The sequence below is a fragment of the Malus sylvestris genome, chromosome 15, assembly GCF_916048215.2.
Source record: "Malus sylvestris chromosome 15, drMalSylv7.2, whole genome shotgun sequence".
Lineage (NCBI taxonomy): Eukaryota > Viridiplantae > Streptophyta > Magnoliopsida > Rosales > Rosaceae > Malus > Malus sylvestris.
In genome coordinates, this window is record NC_062274.1 from 9,557,421 (window position 1) to 9,578,387 (window position 20,967).

The following is a 20,967-nucleotide window of genomic DNA, read 5'->3' on the forward strand; positions in this document are numbered from 1 at the left end:
CTCTCATTTTAGTATAGATTAATAAAAAATATAGCGTACAATAAAAAAATTAATTTTAAATTACATATTTTAATTCCATCATTTTACTGAAGTCAAGTGGATTATTTGGACCAAAAATTCATGCGTATCCAAAACATCTGTAATCGCGGGATGTTTGACTAAAGAGTCAAGGCTTTTTTTTTTTTTTTTGCTCGGGAACGTCTTAAGACCGGACCTGTTTTCTACGAGGGATATTCGAACCAATTTCCCTTTTTAACTTTTTCACCTGCTTTGGGCCCGTAATCAACTTGTATATTAACATAATATACAACTTGACATGAATCTGCCCATCGCATTCAATGAGATTTCGGTTGGTGGTGCACTGGTCATGGAGAAGGAACTTGCGAGGAAATGTCTTGATTTGGTTTTGTTGAATAAAATATCAACCGCATTATCAAAAAATAAAACAAAAGTATGATGTTTTGGACTAAGCAAAGAGTAAAGGCTGCACGTCTACTAGGTGGCCGAAAGTAAACCACCGTCACTTGTTCCAGCAGTACATTGAACTATCAACCATCATATCTTATAATTAAAACAGAAGTATAATGTTTTGGACTAAGCAGAGAGTTAAGGGCAGGCAGGTCTGCTGGTGGCCGAGAATCTAGTCCATCACAAACCTTTTCAAACTATAAATAAATAAATAAATCAATGCTCCAATTTCTCATTAATATCTACATAAAATATACAAACGTAGAACATAGGTTGTCAGACCCAAGTGTTCGTTTTTTTATTTTCTTATCAAGACTTCTATGCATTATGTAAACGAAATGCTAAAAAGACTTTCTCAAAATGGAACTTTTTATGAACTTTGTGCTACCTCACACTTTGAAGTTTATTCCTTTCAAAGAGCATCTCCGAAACTATACAAAGCGCCAAGCTATAAATAATTATACACTCAGTCTGTACAAGCAGATTAGCAATGAATTTTTTATAGCTGATAGAAAATGCAAAATGTTTAAAAATAAAAAGTTCACTTTTTGGTTGGCCAAAAAACTTTCTGCTCTGCAAGATGTAAAATTCTTCGCCGCAAAAAGTAAATAAATATGTGAATTTACATCCTACTTTCACATCTTAGGAGGCGGGCTTGCGAATTAAAGAGAGAAAAGTGAATGTAATTCTAAGTTTTTTTTTTCTTTATATAAATTGAGATGTAAATGGAAATGTACATCTCAAATTTATATTTTTTTTTATTCAAAAAGATGCTTCAACTAACCCTATTCTTCTCACTAAATAGCCAGAGCATCTTTAATATAAAAAATGACGATGTAAGTTCTATGTAGTTTTTAATGTGTTCGGTTTCGGGGCACTTTGAAAATCTTTCAAGACTTATGTTCACAGCTTAGATTAATCGGACGGGATGATATGCCATGCTTTATTATACAAATTGAGAAAAAAATTATTTTAAATGTCTCTCCACTTGTATAATTATATATAATATAGGTACTATATTTCAGACACATTGAAAAATCTCTCCAAAAGCACCAACACCAATCCTTCCACTCCACTCTACCCATCGAAACGAAAGAACCAAATTCACTTTCTCCTTTGTGGGTTCTCTCTCTTTTGTACCACATTTGAAACAGCGTTTGAAGGAACTTGGAAGTTAACTTCCAAAACTTTCACAAGTGATATGTAAAAGCAACAGAGGCAGAGCATATCGAGGGTCCTCAAATTGAAATACAAATTTAATCATATGAAAGGGTGGTGTCAAAGTTCCGAAAGGTTATTTAATATTTCGTCTTAACAGGTGGAGTTGCTCTAAGGGATACATAAAACAAAAGTTCAGCTTGCAGTGCATTATTGGAAAAACTAGCACGCTCAAGCGCATGCAGAAGGCATTTTGTGAATCACCGCGTGCTACGTGCGACTTACATGTTTTAAATGTATTTATATGCGTAAATTGACAAAAAAAAAAAGTCAAATATTTGAAGTAAATGAATAATCTTAGATCATGCTAGAAGAAACCCCTCATAAACCAATTAAAGCAGCTGAATCCACATAATAAAGTCGGTCTCTATTGAATTTATATTAAGAATAGAGAAAAAAATATTTAATAAACAATTGATTAAATCATATTATTGCTAGCTCATTGTGAGACTAAGTCCACCCCATCCCCCTTAGTGTAGATAATATCGTTTGTTAAAAAAAAAAACAATCATTTGACAACTAATTTAATCACATTATTATCCAGTGCGTAAGACCTTTTTTTATAACCAGCATTACACGTATCTTAAGATGTTTTGCATGTGTTTAAAAATAGAGAAAATAATATTTAATGAAGAACTGATTGAATCACATTATTGCTAGCCTATTGTGAGATACCAATTATTTATTAAAAAAAAAACTGTACGAAAAAAAAATTATTAAAAAACACTGTTAAAATAACGAAAAATACCTCTACTATATTTAATGCATTATTTTGTATTGCTTTTGAAGTTTTTTGTTTGAAGGCTTGGATCAAGAAATAGTCCAAATTTTTATCAAACCTCCTGCATTATTGGAAGTAGTATGACCTTTTGCTAAAAGATAGGGCATGGATCAAGAAATAGTCCAAATTTTTATCATTTCATACAAATTTTTTAGTCATTGGAGAAACGTCCAAAGTGGCATTTCTGTATTCGTTTGTGGTGAGATACCACTTTATCGTTTCTTGTCGAGAAAAAAAATGTATCATCTTTTAGCATGTTATCATCTCAGCCCATTTTTTTTATTTTTACAAATTGCCCACCATGAGAGATTGTTGGTAACGAGGCCCAAACCTAAAATTTGGATTAGCGTAGAAAACAACTCTTACCAACTTAAACAATCACGTTGATAGAGACTTTGAAATTGTATAAAACAGTAGCTCAAAAACAAAAAAAGGTCGTACCCAGTGCACAAGGCTCCCGCTTTACGTAGGGTCTGGAAGAGGTGAATGTCGGCTAACCTTACCCCCATTTATGGAGAGGCTGCTCCCAAGTCTCGAACCCGAGATCTACCGCTCATGAGCGAAGGCACTTGCCATCGCACCAAATGCGACCTCTAGCTCAAAAACAAAAACAAAAATAAAAAACATCACAAGTTTATTTCTTGGATGAAGTCCATGTCCACCAAACAGAATCTCAATGAAGAGCAGATTCGTGCATAAAGAAGCATTTGCAAAAGTTAAATCAAGCATCATGTACCAAAACATAAGACCACAAGACAAGAAAGACCCGACAAGGAGCTTAAAATGTTCAAAAAAGTGTTCCATTAGTTATCGAAATTTGATCAACTTTCATCGTCTTACAACATAAGCGCGGAGAATTACATTCTGATACCTTTCAAAAATAACTACTTACAAAAGTAGAAACCACCAGTATGTTCAATGGTGGCTGTTAAAATGGTCATTTTACCAATCTGCCGTCCTGTTTTCTCAAACTGTGCACTTCTAGCAAGAACGAAACTAAATTTACAGCCATTTCGGAATCCTGTCTTTCGCTGAGTTAAGTATCCAAAAGTCAGCAGAATCTAACAGAGTTTACAACCTACCAAAATATTGCCTCCAACGCAGACTTGTTAGCCATGAGATAGACCTACAAAAATCAAATCCGTTACTCAAAGAAAACATGTCATTCCCTGAAAACCGTCTCATTCTCATTTACTCTTCATTATCTAGAGTATGGACTGCACAGAGAAGGACCTCCATTCCCCCTCTACCTTGTTCTGATTCCCTGTCATCCCCTTTTTCCTTCAACTTCTTTAAACCTTCACAGTTCGCTCTCTGTGTCTTTTCTTTCTTATCATAAGCCTTTCTTGCCTTGCGTATGGCCTTAATTCCGGTATCACATTTTTTGCAAAACCATTTTCCAGCTGGAATGGAAGTGCGTGGTGGTTCCATGCAATAGAGGTGGTACCCGTGATCACAACCGTCACAAAGCACAATCATATCATCATCTTTATCAATGAGACAATTTCTGCATAGGCAAGAATAGCAGTACCAACAGGGGCCGTAAGATCTTAACTGGTTAGTTGTCAGACACCTCACATGGTAGTATTTCTTGGGGCAGTATGGATGACCACATGTCCTCAAACTATCATTGGTTTTTACCTCAAGTCCACAAGTTTTGCAAATTGTTTTGCTTTCTTCCGATAGCTGGATTCCATCATCTGCACTCCATTTTGAATTTTCACCTGTCTCATTGATTGTTTCTTCTTCTGTAGAAACACTTTCACCTCCAACTCCATCAACTACAGTCTTGGCCACGTTCAACTTCTCACACACGACACAGTTCTCATGGGGTGATCCAATACCACTTGCAGTGCACCTACTACAATACCAACTTGGAGGAATTTCTTTGACAGCAGGCTCAATGCAAGAGATATGGTACATCTCCTCACATGAATCACATACTAAACAATCCTTCCCATTTGCATGGCATCCGCAGCACCTGCAAGTGCATGCACTGTGCACACCACAATCCTCTGTTTGCTCCAGTTTAGCATCAGGGTCAGATCCCAAGTGGTAGAACTGTTTTAAAGTGACAAACGTTAGTATACTACTAAAAACAGCTGATCAATGCCTTGAAATAAAATCGTAAGCATGATAACTGAGATGCATTTAACCAGACATGAAGTAGATTGACAATGAAAACCACATAAATTGTTTTCAGAATTCTTTAGTTGTCAGGTGACTCCATTCTCATCACAATAATTAAACAAATCACTGTTTTCACATATCCCAGAAGACATGAAACCTTAAATATGCTGAGAGGGCAAAATCCTACAAGTGACAAGTATGCAAAAGGAAAATAGGCAATAGTTAGAAAAGTGAAAGAAACAACTAGCTTAAAAGCATAAAAACATAAGAATATTAGGAGATTTCTGAAAACGTTTCCTAAATTTCTATTTCCAAGGCACCACATTTCATCAGATGTCTCTGATTCAGTAAACTCAATTCTATGTTAAAATTTGAAAACTCTTGTACCTCATTTTTTCCATATTTCAATGTATTGCGGATTGAACCTCCCACCTGAGATGACAGATAAAATAATTTGTGAGATCAGGCTTACAACACCACAGAGTGAACATACAATAAGTTATTTCTAGAAGTAATAGATTTCTTTAAACTACATCTTCAGGTATTTGGACTAGACATCTCTTCAACTGAATCACCTAACCTGTTCATTGTAAGAAGCCCTAGACATGTCCGAGAGGTTTCTTGCAAGAGAAATCAAGTCCGTACCGATCACTTGAAGTTTTCTCCATACCTGTAAAATATTCAGGTTCGGAATATGTAATTGACACACCAAAAAAAGGCGGAATATGATGAGACAATTTAGACTTTAAGACATAATTAGTGAAACAGGTGGGAGAATTTCAAAGTGTATATCATTCACACATATACATGTCAAAAAGAAACAACAATTAGAATCATATATCATGTATATCAAGCATCAGAAAGATGGTCATTCAAAAGGAAAGCAACCAAAAATGTTCACCTGTCTCCAGGTACCTATGCCTCACCATGACACATACATTAGCCAATAAAATTTAAGACCACCAAAACGTTGCAAAAAATTTAAAACTAATATCCAAACCTCGCTTGTACAAATAGTTTTCTGGTACTTTCTAACATTTACAGAATCTTTTTCACTCATAAATATGCCAAGTGATGGGATCAAAATTTTCATGTACCAGATCATTTCACTATCAAAATCACCTTTTAAAGAATTAGAGTCGATGAGTGTTTTCACAAAGCAGGATTTTAGAGTTTGTATTTGTATAGCAGTAAATCTCATTCCATCAACATGATACGCCTTACTAAAGCAGAGTATCCAATTGACTGTTCTTTTCAGCACACATTAAATTCAGAGACCATAATATTTAAAGAGATTTCACCAACCAATACCTTCAACTTGAACCAAATAACGAAGAGCATCCTGAAAATACGTCAATCATATGTTCATAATCATCCCAAAATGGTAACCATATGAAAGTATTACTTTTAAAGTTATCTGTCGTACCAAACATGCTTTGAATCATTAACCACATATTATCACATTCACACCATGATATTAAGCAAAATATAAGCATGTATTATCATGACAGCTATAACATAAGACTATCCAACTTGCCTGTTGCATATCATTTGAGAAGAGCATTGGAGAATGCTCATAATCTCCCCCTTTCATCCTTGAGTTTATGAGACTAAAGTCGAAAACGCTGTCAGCCTTGATTCCTTGAAAATTTTGCAGCAGGACTTTGCACAATGAGGTGAACGTTTCGGAAACTAAAACATTATAAAAAGCACGCTGACACATCGCTGTAACTGTATGATGGTTTGATTTATTTGAAAATCCATTCGATACAACACCAGCATTCATGCTGGCTGCCTTTTGAGATCCATTCAATATAGACTGTGTCAGAAAACAGCATCGGTGCCTATCCTCATGATCACCAGATTCCTGCAAAACAATAAATATAACAGAATTTAAAAATCAAATTATCTTGAAACTCAAAAGTATGAAAGCAATGGCCAATAGCCTATAAATCTGGCTATTATATGTAGAACACACGAACTCTTGGTTGCAGCACAAACCTTAACTCGCGTTGTGTGATCAATCTCTCGAAAATGTGCAAGTGCTTCTCGGATGCACACTTGTACACCACCTTCATCATCGCCTAATGACTGATACATGTTCTCCAGCACAGCTTCTGTACAGTTCCTCTCTGAGCATGCATCTGAACTGTTCATTCGAACATGGACTTGCTCACAAGAGTTACTGTGTATATCTGTGCCCACTGGTTCCTTTAGACGCTACAGAAATCAAACATGTTGAATGAGAAAAAAAAAGACCAAATAGTCCCATTGGCTGGATTGAAGGAAATGTAACCGAAGACATACATATATCTCTATGTGTGTATATACAACTTTTTATTCCAGGACAGCATAGATTACATAACATTTGTAGCACATTGTAGCTAAATTAGCCATATTGTAAAGCACCACAATGAGGTATTCGTGATCCAGGGAAGAATGCTCATACATTGCTCCCATTGTTAATCACAATTTTCAAAGCTTCAAGTAAAATGATTAACCCTTTATAAATCACAAAAATTCAACTTGCAATCGATAAATTCTCTTTCACAATTACCCTGAAAAATAAACCTCTCTCATTTTCCTCCTATTAGCAGTGCCCCCTAAATAGCCTAATGAGTTCTCAAATGCGTTAATGAGAAAAGTAATATGTGGTCCTCCCTAAGTCTTCATTGTTCCGAGTTAAAAACTAAACTTTAAACTCATTGGGCGCTCAAAATTTATGAGCCTTGTTATAATTTTTACATAAGGATGTGATTCATAAGCTAATTTTTCTGTCTAAACTAAGTACAGCTTACCAGTGCTCAAGTCAAATTCCGTTAAAATTCAACACAAAAAATTACAGGGGAGAAAGGAGATCAGCAAACATACTAGAATATTACAGTCCTGCTTTACAAATTGTCTAAGTAATAAAGAATATGGTTTTTGTCAACATGAAATAATAGCGCAGAGAAAGAGCTACAGGAAGCACCTGGTTTGCCAATTGACTCGATGATTCCACATCAGCTCCCCCACCATCCTGTGACTTGCTATCCCAACTGAACCTCGCCTGCCTCCGCCTCTTGTAAGTTCGAACACCCTCACTTGCGCCAGAGCTGCCTTTGGCAATGTCAGTAGAATTCCCAAAACCAAATCCATTGGATTCACTCTTCAAGCATTCAACTTCCTTCTCGCATTCCATACTACCACCATTGCTTTTACCTTCTTCAACTCCCATTCCGAATCAAACCTACTTTTCTCACACTTCACAGTGCGAAAAATAGGGTTTCACAGCAGCAACCTAGGTTACAAATTCCAATGTTTTCAGCACTTGGAAAATTTCAGAAACCCAAAAAATGAAAATACCAGAAGACATACAAACCAAACCGGTCACAGTAAAATCCCCCATTGTTTGGTAGCCGAGAAAAATACAAAACTTCAAAGTCTCTAGCTTTCAATCTCTTAAGAAACAAATCTAAAATTCAACTAAGCTAAACCAACCCAAATCTTCGAATCCTTAGTAAAACGCAATTTGTTGCTTACATCGAGCAAACTGAGAATTTAAAGTTCAAGACTTGGTTTTCCTTTTCCTTTCTGTTCATACACTTTCTCGGCCACCAAACAGAAAACAAAACTCACAAACAATACAAAGTGCAAAAGAGAGAGAGCGAGAGAGAAGAAAGCTGACCTGAGGGAACAATTTGGAGCACCCAAAAGAGAATCGAAACCCTAGAAATCTGAGGAGGAGCGGGATGTTATGACTTGTGGGAGACCTGGTTCAGTAAGATGAGATTACAGATTACTCTCTTATCTGGGAAATTTTTAACACACGGAAAGAGTTTGCGACTCGGACTGTAGAAATAGGTTATTGAGTGTTTTTTTTTTTTTTTTTTTTTTTTGTGTGTCAAAAGAGGTTATAGATTTTTAAATAAAATTTTTAATTGTTTTGCGTGTTGTAAACAGTGGGTATGTTTGCCCACATGTGTATAGTAATATGTATAGTAAAGTTTCACTTGCTAATAGTAAATTTTGTAAGTTTTCGTTGAGGTGGCTCTATAAATAGAGCACTTCGGTTGTTCAAAGTGTGACGAACATCAAGAAGAGAAAATGAAGAAATATAATACTCTCAGTATCCCTCATTTTATAATATCTGCAATACTTTTGTCAGTGTGATATTTTGCACCACTTCGTCTTCGCTCTTAGCAAAGGTTATTTATCTATTTTTGCCTATTTATAACACGTTATTAGCACGACTCTCTAATCATTTCTCATTTTCTCTTCGCCAAAAAAAAAAGAAAAAAAAAGTTTCCTTTAAGGATTTTACTGTTCTTCTTCTTCCTCTGCCTCAACTGCTGGATATACCCTCGCGAAGAATTGTTTGCACCATGTTTACTTCTGGTTCTCAAACTAACAGTTACTTATATCTGTGATTTCTTGTTTGGTGTAGATATTGACTACTAACCCACTGATTATTTATGCAATCCAAGATGGTGCGGTACTATCGCCTATTTTGGACTGCAAATCTAATTTTATAGTAATTTTAGGTGGTGTGGAATAATCACCCACTATGCTCTGATATTTAAATTTTATCGTAATTTTAGGTGGTGCGGTATAATCGTCCACCCTGCTTTGCATATTTAAATTTTATCGCAATTTTAGGTGGTGTGGAATAATCACCCACTTTGCTCTGTGTATTTAATTTTATCACAATTTTAGGTGGTGTGGAATAATCACCCACCTTGCTCTGCATATTTAAATTTTATCGCAATTTTAGGTGGTGCGGTATAATCGTCCACCTGCTTTGCATATTTAAATTTTATCGCAATTTTAGGTGGTACAGTATAATCATCCACCTTGCTCTACATATTTAAATTTTTCTGCTGTTTAAAGTGGTGTGAAATAATCGCATATCCTATACCTGTTTCGATGAGAATGGTGCAGTACAATTGCCCTTCTCATTAATCATGTAAATCTCGAACCTGAAGTTTCAAGTACTTATCATTTTGGCCTGAAGATCAAAAATTTGTAAGAACCAGAAGTTCTAACAATATATTCCTCCAGAACATATATTATTGCAAGTTCTTACACACATCATTTTTCTTTCGGAAAAGAAAATGGCAAACTTGGCAAAGCTTGATTTTGCTGCCCTGGACATTACTGGAAAGAATTACCTTACCTGGGTACTGGATACCAAGATCCATCTGGAAGCAGCGAATCTTGAAGATACCATCAGGGAAGAGAGCAGCTCATCCTCTCAAGATCGAGCGAAGGCCATGATTTTTATTCGTCGCCATTTTGATGAGGCACTAAAAAGCGAGTACTTAACGGTTGAAGATCTGTTAGCCCTCTGGAAGGCCTTGAGAAACAGATACAATCACCAGACAACGGTGATTCTTCCAAGAGCTCGCTATGACTGGACTCACCTAAGGATCCAGGATTTCAAGTCAGTGGCTGAGTACAATTCGGCATTGTTCAGAATTACCTCTCAGATGAAGCTCTATGGGGATACTATTACTGAGGAGATGTTATTAGAAAAGACTTTCAGCACATTCCACGCCTCTAACATGCTTCAGCAGTAGCAGTATAGAGCGCGAGGCTTCACTGAATACAACCAACTGATATATGTGCTCCTGGTAGCTGAATAGAACAATGAGATCCTGATGAAAAACCATAATTCCCGACATATTGAATCAACACCGTTCCCAAAAGTGAATGTTGATTCCCTTTAAAGGAATACCATATCCTCCCGTGGCAATAATTACAAATGAGGATGTAGCGACAAGCGAGGCCGGTGGAATGGGAAAGGCAAGAACCATGGTGTCCAGTTTCACAACCAGGTTCCAAGGTATAATCCAGGCCCGAGCTTTAAAAATACAAATCGGCAAAAAGGAAAAACTCATATGAACACTCCTAGAAATCCTGAAGGAGTTTGCCATAGGTGTGATAGCAACGAACATTGGGCGCGTACTTGTTGCACCCCAAAGCATCTGGTGGAGCTGTATCAAGCCTCCTTCAAGGAAAAGGGTGTCGAGATCAATTTCTTCGACCAGGCTCAACCAATGGAAACCCCTGATCCGGTGACCAATTTATCAGGACAGTTAAACACAACTCATCTGGATGCTACATACTTTATTAATGAAAGAGGGAATGAAGTTTATGGGTCCGATTGAATTATTTATGTTTAATGTACTCTTGTTATTTGTACTTGTGATTTAATGCTCGCATTTTCAATTCAATAAAAGTAGTATACCAGTATGAATAAACTGCTTTTTCTTTACTCAAAGAACATGGATAAAAATTATGGTTATTCTTAAAACAAGATCAATGGCGGAGACTTTTGTCTTGCAAACAACGCAACCACGCATTCAATACTTCGAGATCGATTTGGTACTTGCAAAAGTAAAGGTAACAACAATATCAGGGCAATCAGATGTAATTGAAGACTCAGTAAAAGCCCAAATTATGTTACCAAATGTAACAATATTGTCCATACATAATGCATTATACGTTACTCGATCCATTCGAAATTTGTTGAGTTTTAAAGACATACGTCTAAATGGATACCACATTGAAACGAAAAGTGTAGAAAATTTGGAATATTTATGCATTACCTCCAATGATACCCAGAAGCGTATATTAGAGAAGTTGCATGGTTTATCGAGTGGATTGTATTATACATACATAAAGACAGTTTAGGCATATACTATCATGAACCAGAAGTTCATTAATTCAAAGGTTTACATGCTTTGGCATGACCATCTAGGTCATCCAGGATCTACCATGATGCGTAGAATCATTACCAACTCTAATGGACATCCATTATTGAGTAGACACATTGATGTCTCAAATGATAACCCTTGCAAGGCTTGTTCCTAAGGGAAGTTGGTAATTAGACCATCACAACTAAGGTTGATGATGAATCCCCATTATTTTTACAAATAATTCAAGGAGATATTTGTAGACCTATTCAACCACCTTGTGGACCATTTCGATATTTTATGGTTTTGATTTATGCATCTACCCAATGGTCACATGTTTGTCTATTGTCTACTCGAAATGTAGCTTTTGCGATACTTCTTGCTCAGATAATTAAGTTGCGAGCACAGTTCCCAGATCATCCCATTAAGTCCATTAGACTTGATAACGCTGGTGAATTTACATCTCAAACCTTTGATTATTACTGCATGGCACTGGGCATTGATGTTGAACATCCTATTCCTCATGTCCATACTCAAAATGGTTTAGCAAAGGCATTTATCAAGCAGCATCAATTAATAGTCCGCACTCTGCTCATGAAAACAAAATTGCCAGTCTCTGCATGGGGACATGTCATCTTACATGCAGCATCATTGGTTTGACTGAGACCCATAGCCAACCACCAAAACTCATAAATATAACTCATGTTTGGACAGCAGCCAAACATTTCACATTTACGAGTTTTTAGTTGTGTTGTTTATGTGCCTATTACACCGACACAACGAACTAAAAAGAGGACCTCAACGCAAACTGGAAATTTATATGGGTTTTGATTCACCATCTATCATTAGATATTTGGAACCTTTGACTAGTGATATGTTTACAGCTCGTTTTGCTGATTGTCATTTTGATGAGATAGTTTTCCTATCGTTAGGGGAGAAAATACCGTTCCAGAAGAACGGCAAGAGCTAACATGGATTGTTCTCACCTTATCTCATTTTGATCCACGAAGCACTCAATGTGAAAATGAAGTGAAAATGATCGTTCATCTTCAAGGTATTGCTAATCAAATGCCAGATGCATTTAATGATGCTTCAAAAGTGACAAAGTCGCATATACCAACTGCAAACACACCTGCAAGAATTGATGTCCCTGTTGGACAAAATAAAATGGCAGCGAATGATTCATCCAGTGCACGTCTGAAGCGTGGTAGACCCCTAGGTTCAAAAGATTCAGCCCTTCGAAAGAGAAAGATGATGGCACAGTTGAACCCACATGAAATCATTCGGGAACAGAAAATGAATGATAAATCCACAATTCATGATTTTGTACTTCCAGAAAAAGAAAATGTCATTGATGAGACACATGTCCCTAAAGAGACAGAAGTACATGAAAGCAAAGAAATATCCATAAATTATGCATGTACTAATGAATTGTGGGATCGAAATGAAATAATCATTGACGACATATTTGCATTTGCAATAGCCACTGAAATTACATTTAGCAATGACATTGAGCCCCGCTCTGCTGAAGAATGCAAATAGAGACAAGATTGGCCTAAGTGGAAAGATGCAATCCATACAGAATTAAATTCCTTGGAAAGGCGAAATGTGTTTGGACCAGTAGTCTAAACCCCTCCTGGTGTAAACCCCGTGGGTTACAAATGAGTATTCACAAGGAAACGCAACGGAAAAACGAGATTGCAAGATATAAAGCAAGACTCGTTGCACAAGGTTTTTCATAAAGACCTGTAATTGATTATAAAGAGACGTATTTTCCTATAATGGACGCAATTACGTTTCGTTACTTAATAAGTTTGGTGATTTCAGAAAAAATTGACATGCGACTTATGGATGTTATCACCGCGTATCTATATAGAGAATTAGATACTGATATATATATGAAAGCCCCATAAGGACTTAAGTTGCCTGAAACAACTAACAAACCACGAGGTATGTTCTCAATCAAATTAAGGCGATCACTGTATGGGTTGAACCAATTTGGGCGAATGTGGTATAACCGTCTTAGTGAGTATTTGATTAAAAAAGGATATGCCAACAATGTCATATACCCTTGTGTGTTCATTAAGAAATCAAATACTGAATTTGTTATAGTAGTAGTATACGTCGATGATATAAACCTAGTTGGAACCCCTGAAGAGCTCAATAAAATTGCTGAATATCTGAAAAGCGAATTTGAAATGAAAGACCTTGGGAAAACAAAATATTGTCTCGGTCTGCAGATCAAGCATTATGCTAATGGAATTTTGGTCCATCAATCAGCTTACATTGAAAAGATACTGAAGCAATTTGGCATGAACAAGGCTTATCCACTTAGTACCCCAATGGTCATTCGTTCTTTGGACATTAAGAAAGATTCATTCCGTCCAAAAGAAGATGATGAACTGGTCCTTGGTCCAGAAGTATCATATTTGAGCGCAATAAGTGCTTTATTGTATTTAGCACAATGTACTATACTAGATATAGCTTTTTCAGTTAACTTGTTAGCCAGGTACAACTATGCTCCAACAATTCGTCATTGGAAGGGAGTCAAAGATGTTCTACGATACCTTCGTGGGATAACAGATATGGGTCTCTTCTACTCAGACAAGCCCACAAATGATCAAATCCTTGTTAGATACGCAGATGCTGGTTTTCTCTCCGATCCGCATAAAGCCCACTCACAAAATAGATATGTGTTCACTAATGGAGATACTGCAATTTCATGACAATCAACAAAGCAAACGCTAGTTGATACATCTTCCAATCACTCGGAAATAATTGCTTTACATGAAGTAAGTCGTGAATGTTCTTGGTTAAGATCACTAATCCATCACATCTGGAATTCATGTGGTCTACCTTTAAATACACACACTCTAACTGTCATCCATGAAGAAAATGCAACATGTGTCACCCAGATGAATGAAGGATTCATCAAGGGTGATAAGACTAAACACATATCTCCAAGATTTTTCAATGCACATGAGCTTCAGAAGGGTAAAGTTATTGAAGTCAGACAAATCTGTTCCAATGAAAATTTAGTAGACTTGTTCACCAAATCTCTACCAAAGTGCACATTTCAGAAGTTGGTGCAGGGAATCGGATTACGTCGGCTTACAAATTTGAAGAATGCGGAATCAGAGGGAGATACAATTCAGGATGAGCATCCATGATACATGCATGTTGTACTCTTTTTCCTTCAATTAGGATTTTTCCCACTTGGTTTTTCCTATCAAGGTTTTAACGAGGCAACATAAGTATGCTCAACACCATCCGGGTAAAGTTGTACTCTTTTTCCTTCGCTATGGTTTTTTTTTCCTGCTGGGTTTTTCCAAGCAAGGTTTTAATGAGGCAATTGATGTTGATATGTGGGCATCCAAGGAGGAGTGTTGTAAACAGTGAGTATGTTTGCCCATATGTGTATAGTAAAGTTTCACATGCTAATAGTAAATTTTGTACGTTTTCGTTGAGGTGGCTCTATAAATAGAGCACTTCGGTTGTTCAAAGTGTGACGAACATCAAGATGAGAAAATGAAGAAATATAATACTCTCAGTATCCCTCATTTTCTAATATCTACAATACTTTTGTCAGTGTGATATTTTACACCACTTCGTCCTCGCTTTTAGCAAAGGTTATTTCTCTAATTTTTTGCCTATTTATAACATTGCGCATATAAATGGTTAAAAAAAATCTCTAAATTGAATAGTTTTGTGCATATAGAGTTTTTAGGTGATCATAAGGAAAATAAATAGTCTAATTATAATGTTCGGACAGTAAAAATATATTATTTGTAAATAGGGAGAAGTAAGTCCCTTATGTGAGGGACACCAGCATTATCCTTACTTTTTTTGTTTGCTCATTATATATTTGTATTTTTAATCATTATTGGCTTTTTTTTTTTATGTTTGTTAAAACTCTACTTTGTTCTCATTTTGCTTCTTAAAACTTAAGTTGCGCTACTTTATTCCCTAGAAGTCCATTTTCATCTTAATTTTGTTATATTCTGTCAAAAGCCTTAAAAATCTATTAAATGTTTGACGTGGCATGAGTGAGGCTCACCTACTTGTTAATATGTTTGTCGCATTAGTGTTGCATCAACTTAAAATATTTTTATAAATTAAAAAAAAAAAAGAAGAGTGCATGACGGGTTTTATGAAAAATTAAAATGAATGTGTAAAACAATATTTCAAAGTGGCTATGGCAATTTCTTTTAGGTCGACGTTTGTTGGTTATTTACAACAACTTCTTGTTGCGTGGAACTTGTAAGACCGTCTCGTCAATAATTTGAAACTATTTATATAATTCGTAAAGTAATCAAGTCGTGGCACATTAGTTCATATTAGATGAAAAAAAAAAGAAGCAATCAATATAGATTTATTGATTTCAAAATTTTCAAACATGATACGTCATTAAAAATTGGGATGCCAATAAATCAAATTGTTTTGAAAACTCAATTCCTTAACTTTAATGATGAATTTGATACCAAATTAAGTTTACATTATGTGACTTAGCTGAATTCTCATTTTCTTTAATGTAAAATTATATCGATGTACTCAAAATTAAAAAAGAAAAAGAAAAAGTAATTATATAGATTATTTGACAATTATGGTTTATGAGAGGTAAACTGGCGACAACATTAATCACTCTCTTGCGACAACATTAATCATTCGACTTCGCCACTATCTCACTCAGTCTTTCTTTAATTTCATCCGACGGAGACGATGAAGTGCATATCGTGCCTGGAGCACTACGAATCCGACGACGCCGGCACCTGCAAGGAGTGCTACGAGGAGGCCAACGAGACCGAGGAGGAGCTCAAGCGCGAGATCGACGACCTCAAGGCCAAGGTCGCCTTCCTCCGCATCACTCGCTCCCTCCCCACCTCCTTCTCCGACGTCGTTTTGGTTGCCTCCGAGGATGCCTCCGCCGGCTCCCCCGTGCCCGTGCCCGCCCATAAGGCCGTTTTGGTCAGTCCCCATTCAGATTTACCTTGTTTTTGTTGTGAACTTGTTGGTAGCTTTGTGATTGTGGGTCTTCGAGCTTGCGCACAAGTTGTTTGCTTTATTGCCTGAATGAAACGTAGGTACTGGAAAATGGTTAATTTGAGAAGAGAATTTACATTCAAGTTCCTATTTACTAATTTCTTTTGGGAAAAGTGTTCTCCTTTTCAACAATTCCATCATTTGGGTAAGTCTTGGGATTTTCATCAATTGGTAAATTTGGTTTTAACTATTTAGTTGCATTATATTATAGTCTGATTAGAAATATTGTTCTAATGACTCAGTTTGATTATATATAGGGTGTTATGAATCTATGACTCAGTTCATATATCATTCATTGAGAGGCATTAAACAAAACTTGTTTGATTATATATAGGGTGTTATGAATCCGTGAGCATTGTTATTCCATTTGTGTTTGATGTAGTTTATTGTTCATGTGGAAAGCTTTATGCTTTGAGTAGATCAAATGTTCGTGGGAAATATAGCTCTGTTTTAGCGTTTCCGTCTTTGAATTTCTTTCAAGCATTTGGTCGCTTTATCCAGGTGAGCCGTTCTCCGGTGTTCAAAGCCATGCTTGAGAATGAGATGGAAGAGAGCCTGAGTGGCACCATCAAGATCAGTGATGTGTCCTATGACGCCCTTCGTGCCTTCGTCAGCTACCTCTACACGGCAGAGGTATGCCTTGACGAGGACATGGCGTGTAACCTCCTAGTACTGGCTGAAAAATACCAAGTGCAGCATCTCAAGGTCCATTGCGAGAAGTTCTTGGTGTCAAAACTGAACTGGGAAAATTCTGTTTTGAGCTACACCTTTGCGCACCAGCATAATGCGAAGCATATCATTGACTCAGCATTGACATTGATCACAGACAACATGGACAAGCTTACTACCCGGGAGGAGTACGTGGAGCTAGTGGAGAAAGATCCACGACTTGTAGTCGAAATCTATGAAGCTTATCTCTCTAAACAGGTGAATACTGCTGCCCAGAAGGATTCTTCCATGAAGACATAGGTGCTCGTTATCCCGACCTGAATCTAGGATTATTCTGTGAAGATATGATCATACGAGTTTCAAATTGGTCTTCTCGTTTCTTTGTATAATTAAGTAGAGGAACTAGCTAGTGAAGATACAAATATCAAGTGGTAAACTGTTTGTGGTAGCACATGGTGCATTTTGGCGTGGGGCATCACTTTACTAATCTCCAAGGCCCATGGCATCTGCCTTTCTCGCTGTGTTTTCATTGGCTTCTCTCTCTCTTTTGAACTTTCTTTTTTTTTTGTTGATGCAATGGGTCACATTGGATACGAAACCGGCATACGCAACACAATCGGCTAGTCATGATTAATTATCAAACAAACCATACCAAAAGAAATATTATTATACCGTAGTAGTAGTGACATTTCCTCAATGCCATTAGCTAGGACGGGCCCACAACCTCATTCTTAAAACTTTCCACAAGTTGCACAATAATTGAAGTGGCAAGACTAGTACTAGTAGAGAGTCTACTTTTGTCTTTTGGTCAATATAGTGGAGTTGAGGTTCGCATTCGTGTTTGATCATCCACTCGGAAGAATGCGAAGGCAACGGTTCATTTGCAAATCCTGCGAAGGTAGTTCCGGCGGACATGGCGTCGGCATGTACTGCAAGGGGTGCTACATGGAGCTCAAGGATAAGATTGAATTTCTCAAGTTGTGCTCGCCGTCGCCGACCACTTCTACTACTACGTCCACTGGCGGATCCATTAAGGGGCATGAGGGGTCAGCTGACCCCCCGAATTTCGATGAACCTCCATAGATACCTTAGGTGTTGACCCACCGAACTTCGGTGAATGTCCATGAATACCTTGAGTGTTGCCATTTTGAAGATTAAAGTTGGCTTCATACTTGCCCTCCAACCGACTTCAGACCTACCAAAACCTGATAAATGTTCGTGAATATCTTGGGAATTGCCCCTTGCATACATTAACATGTCTGTAGTATGCATTTTCAAATGACTTCAAGCCTACAAAAACTCGATGAAATGGCAATATGCATGCTATTTCTGGTATAAAAAAATTTGCGCGCTACGCGCTATTCTTACTGACCCCCTTAATATTATTTCCTGGATCCGCCATTGACTACGTCCCTGGCAGCTTCCTTCTCCGACGTCGTTCTGATTGCCTTGGACTGTGACAACTGCTCTTCTGAGCCTCCGCTGCCCGTTCAGGCTCATAAGGCCGTTCTGGTTAGTATCATTTTGCCAACCTTATGCTGTTTTACTGAATGAAGATATAAGCATGTCTAAGGGACGTTTGCTGCTGCTTTTCTAGAAAGCACTTAGGCTCATAAGTGCTTTTAATAAAACTAGTGTTTCTCTTAAATTTTCAAGTGTTTTCTAGAAAAAAAGCAATTACTTGGACAAGTTGCTTTTCCAAAGGGCATATTTGTCAATTTACCCCCCAACTTGTCTAGAGTTGCCAATTTTATCTTTGAAATTTAATTTAAGCCGATTAACCTTCTGAATTTTTATAATTAGACAATTTTCCCTTTGAACTCTAATTTTAGCCAATTATCACCGCTAAACTTTTATAAACAGTCAATTTTATCCTTGACACTAGATTTTAAAAAATTTTATCCAATTTTCCATTCATTTTGATCATACAGACAACACTTGACAACTATACGGAAGCAAAAAGAATGAAAAATTGAATGGATGAAAACATGATGAAATTTTTTTAAATATAACGCTAGAGAAGAAATTGGCTATTTATAAGATTTTAGAGAGGTAATCAACTACAAGTTAAAATTTAGGAGGAAAATTAGGGGAACATTGGTCAATTATAAAAGTTTAAGGAGGTAATAGGCTACAATTAAAGTTGAGGGGAAAATTAGAATCTCACTTGTCTAAAATTAAAATTCAAGAAAAAATTGAAACACTTGAGAGTTTTCATACCCAACGCAATTAGGAGTTTTTATTGTCGTAAAGCACTTTTAAAGCATTATCAGCATTTTTAAGATTGCTAAAAGTGTTCTTACAATCAAAAACGTTTTTAACTAAGTTAGGTAAAAACATTTAGAAGCACTAAACAATTTCAGATTTAGCCGGTTTTTCGTGTGGATAATCTTTGAAAGAGAATTTAAAAACTGAACGGTTCTATTCGATCAACGAATCAGGTGAACCGCTCTCCGGTGTTCAGAGCCATGCTTGAGAATGAAGAGATGGAAGAAAGTCGGAGTGGTACCGTTAAGATTGCCGATGTGCGCTACGATGCCCTACAAGCTTTTGTCAACTACCTCTACTCTGCTGAGACATGCCTTGACCAGAACTTGGCATGTGACCTCCTAATACTGGCTGAAAAATACCAAGTGCAGCATCTCAAGCACTACTGCCAGAAATTCTTGGTGTCCAAGCTCAACTGGGACAATGCGCTTACGACCTACACCTTCGCTTGCTGCCATAACGCGGAGGACATCATGGACGCGGCCTTGGAAGTGATCACAGACAACATGGACAAGCTCACTACCCAGTTGGAGTACGTCAATTTGGTGGAGAAAGATCCCCAACTCGTCATCAAAATCTACGAAACTTATCTCTCCAAACAGGTTAACACTGCAGCACGTAGGAATCCATCAGTCCGCAGAGATTCTTCGAGTGGGAGTGGGATTGGGGGAGGGTCGAGCGACGGGGGAGGGAGTGGGAATGTGAGTGTGAGTGGGGGAGAGTGGAGCGACAGGTATTAGCTTTTCTTTCCCCTGTGAAAGTCTTTGTGAGAGGTTTCATTCTCATCGATTTACGTCGGCGCCGGCCCATGGTTTTGCTGTCTAATTTGCTTTTGTGGTTAGTTTTTGTTTTCAGCTTTGTCTAGCTTCTCCTAAGCCTACAATTTCCCTTCCCCTTCCCTGCAACCTTCACAATCTCTTCCTTCCTTTTCTGGTTTTGCCTTTGTTCTCACCATTCTGAGCCCATTTCTCCAATCGCCCGTTTCCTCCCTTCCCATCCCCTCCATCATCTCCTCTTTTGGCTCCATCAGCTTTATCCTCAAGTCTTAACGAATACCGCCTCTGTTTGCCGCGATTTGTCGCGAATTTATGGGAGGGTGTGTAGAGCTTTGGCTCGGGGATCACACGACCACCCTTGTTGGCCCCTGTTGGACTTTTCAGTTGTTCACCCTTGCCGGTGATGTTAAGGTCTACTCCGGCGTGCCTTGTTGGTCTCGTGCTGGTCCATGGAATATGATGCGGCCTCTTTCTTCACAATTTCAGGTTTCTTCATGGTGTGATCCTTTTTTATCATGGAGGGAGGCGGACCGTTGTGCGGATTTTCTGGTGGCCATCTGCAGTTTAGGAGGTCTTTTTGTGTGGTTTGTTTGTGTGCTGGTCTCCAAGGTTGGGCTTGAGCCATTTTCTTTATGTGTTTGTGCCCCATTTTTTTTTTTTTTTTTTTTTTTTTTTTTTTGGTGCTTTACTTGTTTGGGCCTTTGTTGTACTTATTTTGATTGGTAATGAAACTTACCTTTTATCAGGAAAGAAAAATAAAAAATAAAAAAACTAGATGGCTGTATTTTTTTTTTTTTAAGATAACTGTAATTTGTCATTATTATTATGGTCTAATGATATTTCTCTTTACTTGTAAATGAGAAATCTCGTCAAAGGCGAATTTGAACCATATTATTGTTAGCCCATTATGAGGTATTAACTCACTTCTCCACTCCTTTAC

At 37.3% G+C, this 20,967-nt stretch overlaps 3 protein-coding genes across 3 annotated transcripts; 2 read left to right on the plus strand and 1 right to left on the minus strand.

The window, feature by feature from the left end:
- Nucleotides 1–3,251: 3,251 nt before the first annotated feature.
- Nucleotides 3,252–8,420, minus strand: LOC126605251 (PHD finger protein EHD3-like). Its single transcript, XM_050272623.1, has 7 exons — nt 8,265–8,420; nt 7,569–7,877; nt 6,599–6,817; nt 6,135–6,464; nt 5,178–5,267; nt 4,985–5,029; nt 3,252–4,528 (listed from the first exon to the last, which is right to left on the minus strand). The coding sequence occupies exons 2-7, from the start codon at nt 7,812–7,814 to the stop codon at nt 3,659–3,661; spliced, it is 1,800 nt and encodes a 599-aa protein (XP_050128580.1). The 5' UTR covers nt 7,815–7,877; nt 8,265–8,420; the 3' UTR covers nt 3,252–3,658.
- A 7,457-nt stretch (nt 8,421–15,877) lies between these two features.
- LOC126602580 (BTB/POZ domain-containing protein At4g08455) lies at nt 15,878–17,512 on the plus strand. Its single transcript, XM_050269478.1, has 2 exons — nt 15,878–16,239; nt 16,816–17,512. The coding sequence occupies exons 1-2, from the start codon at nt 15,994–15,996 to the stop codon at nt 17,281–17,283; spliced, it is 714 nt and encodes a 237-aa protein (XP_050125435.1). The 5' UTR covers nt 15,878–15,993; the 3' UTR covers nt 17,284–17,512.
- Nucleotides 17,513–17,555: 43 nt separating this feature from the next.
- Nucleotides 17,556–20,929, plus strand: LOC126602578 (BTB/POZ domain-containing protein At4g08455-like). The gene is made up of 3 exons (XM_050269477.1): nt 17,556–17,991; nt 18,388–18,495; nt 19,425–20,929. The coding sequence occupies exons 1-3, from the start codon at nt 17,845–17,847 to the stop codon at nt 19,989–19,991; spliced, it is 822 nt and encodes a 273-aa protein (XP_050125434.1). The 5' UTR covers nt 17,556–17,844; the 3' UTR covers nt 19,992–20,929.
- Nucleotides 20,930–20,967: the final 38 nt, after the last annotated feature.

Excerpts from the sequence above, each read along its gene's own strand:
- LOC126605251 (XM_050272623.1), bottom strand. The coding sequence starts at position 7,814 with ATGGGAGTTGAAGAAGGTAAAAGCAATGGTGGTAGTATGGAATGCGAG. Across the intron at positions 6,465-6,598 it reads ATCACACAACGCGAGTTAAG|GAATCTGGTGATCATGAGGA; the intron begins GTTTGTGCTGCA and ends ATTGTTTTGCAG. Across the intron at positions 5,030-5,177 it reads GGGCTTCTTACAATGAACAG|GTGGGAGGTTCAATCCGCAA; the intron begins GTTAGGTGATTC and ends CTGTCATCTCAG.
- LOC126602580 (XM_050269478.1), top strand. The coding sequence starts at position 15,994 with ATGAAGTGCATATCGTGCCTGGAGCACTACGAATCCGACGACGCCGGC. Across the intron at positions 16,240-16,815 it reads CCGCCCATAAGGCCGTTTTG|GTGAGCCGTTCTCCGGTGTT; the intron begins GTCAGTCCCCAT and ends CGCTTTATCCAG.
- LOC126602578 (XM_050269477.1), top strand. The coding sequence starts at position 17,845 with ATGCGAAGGCAACGGTTCATTTGCAAATCCTGCGAAGGTAGTTCCGGC. Across the intron at positions 17,992-18,387 it reads CGTCGCCGACCACTTCTACT|ACTACGTCCCTGGCAGCTTC; the intron begins ACTACGTCCACT and ends GATCCGCCATTG. Across the intron at positions 18,496-19,424 it reads AGGCTCATAAGGCCGTTCTG|GTGAACCGCTCTCCGGTGTT; the intron begins GTTAGTATCATT and ends TCAACGAATCAG.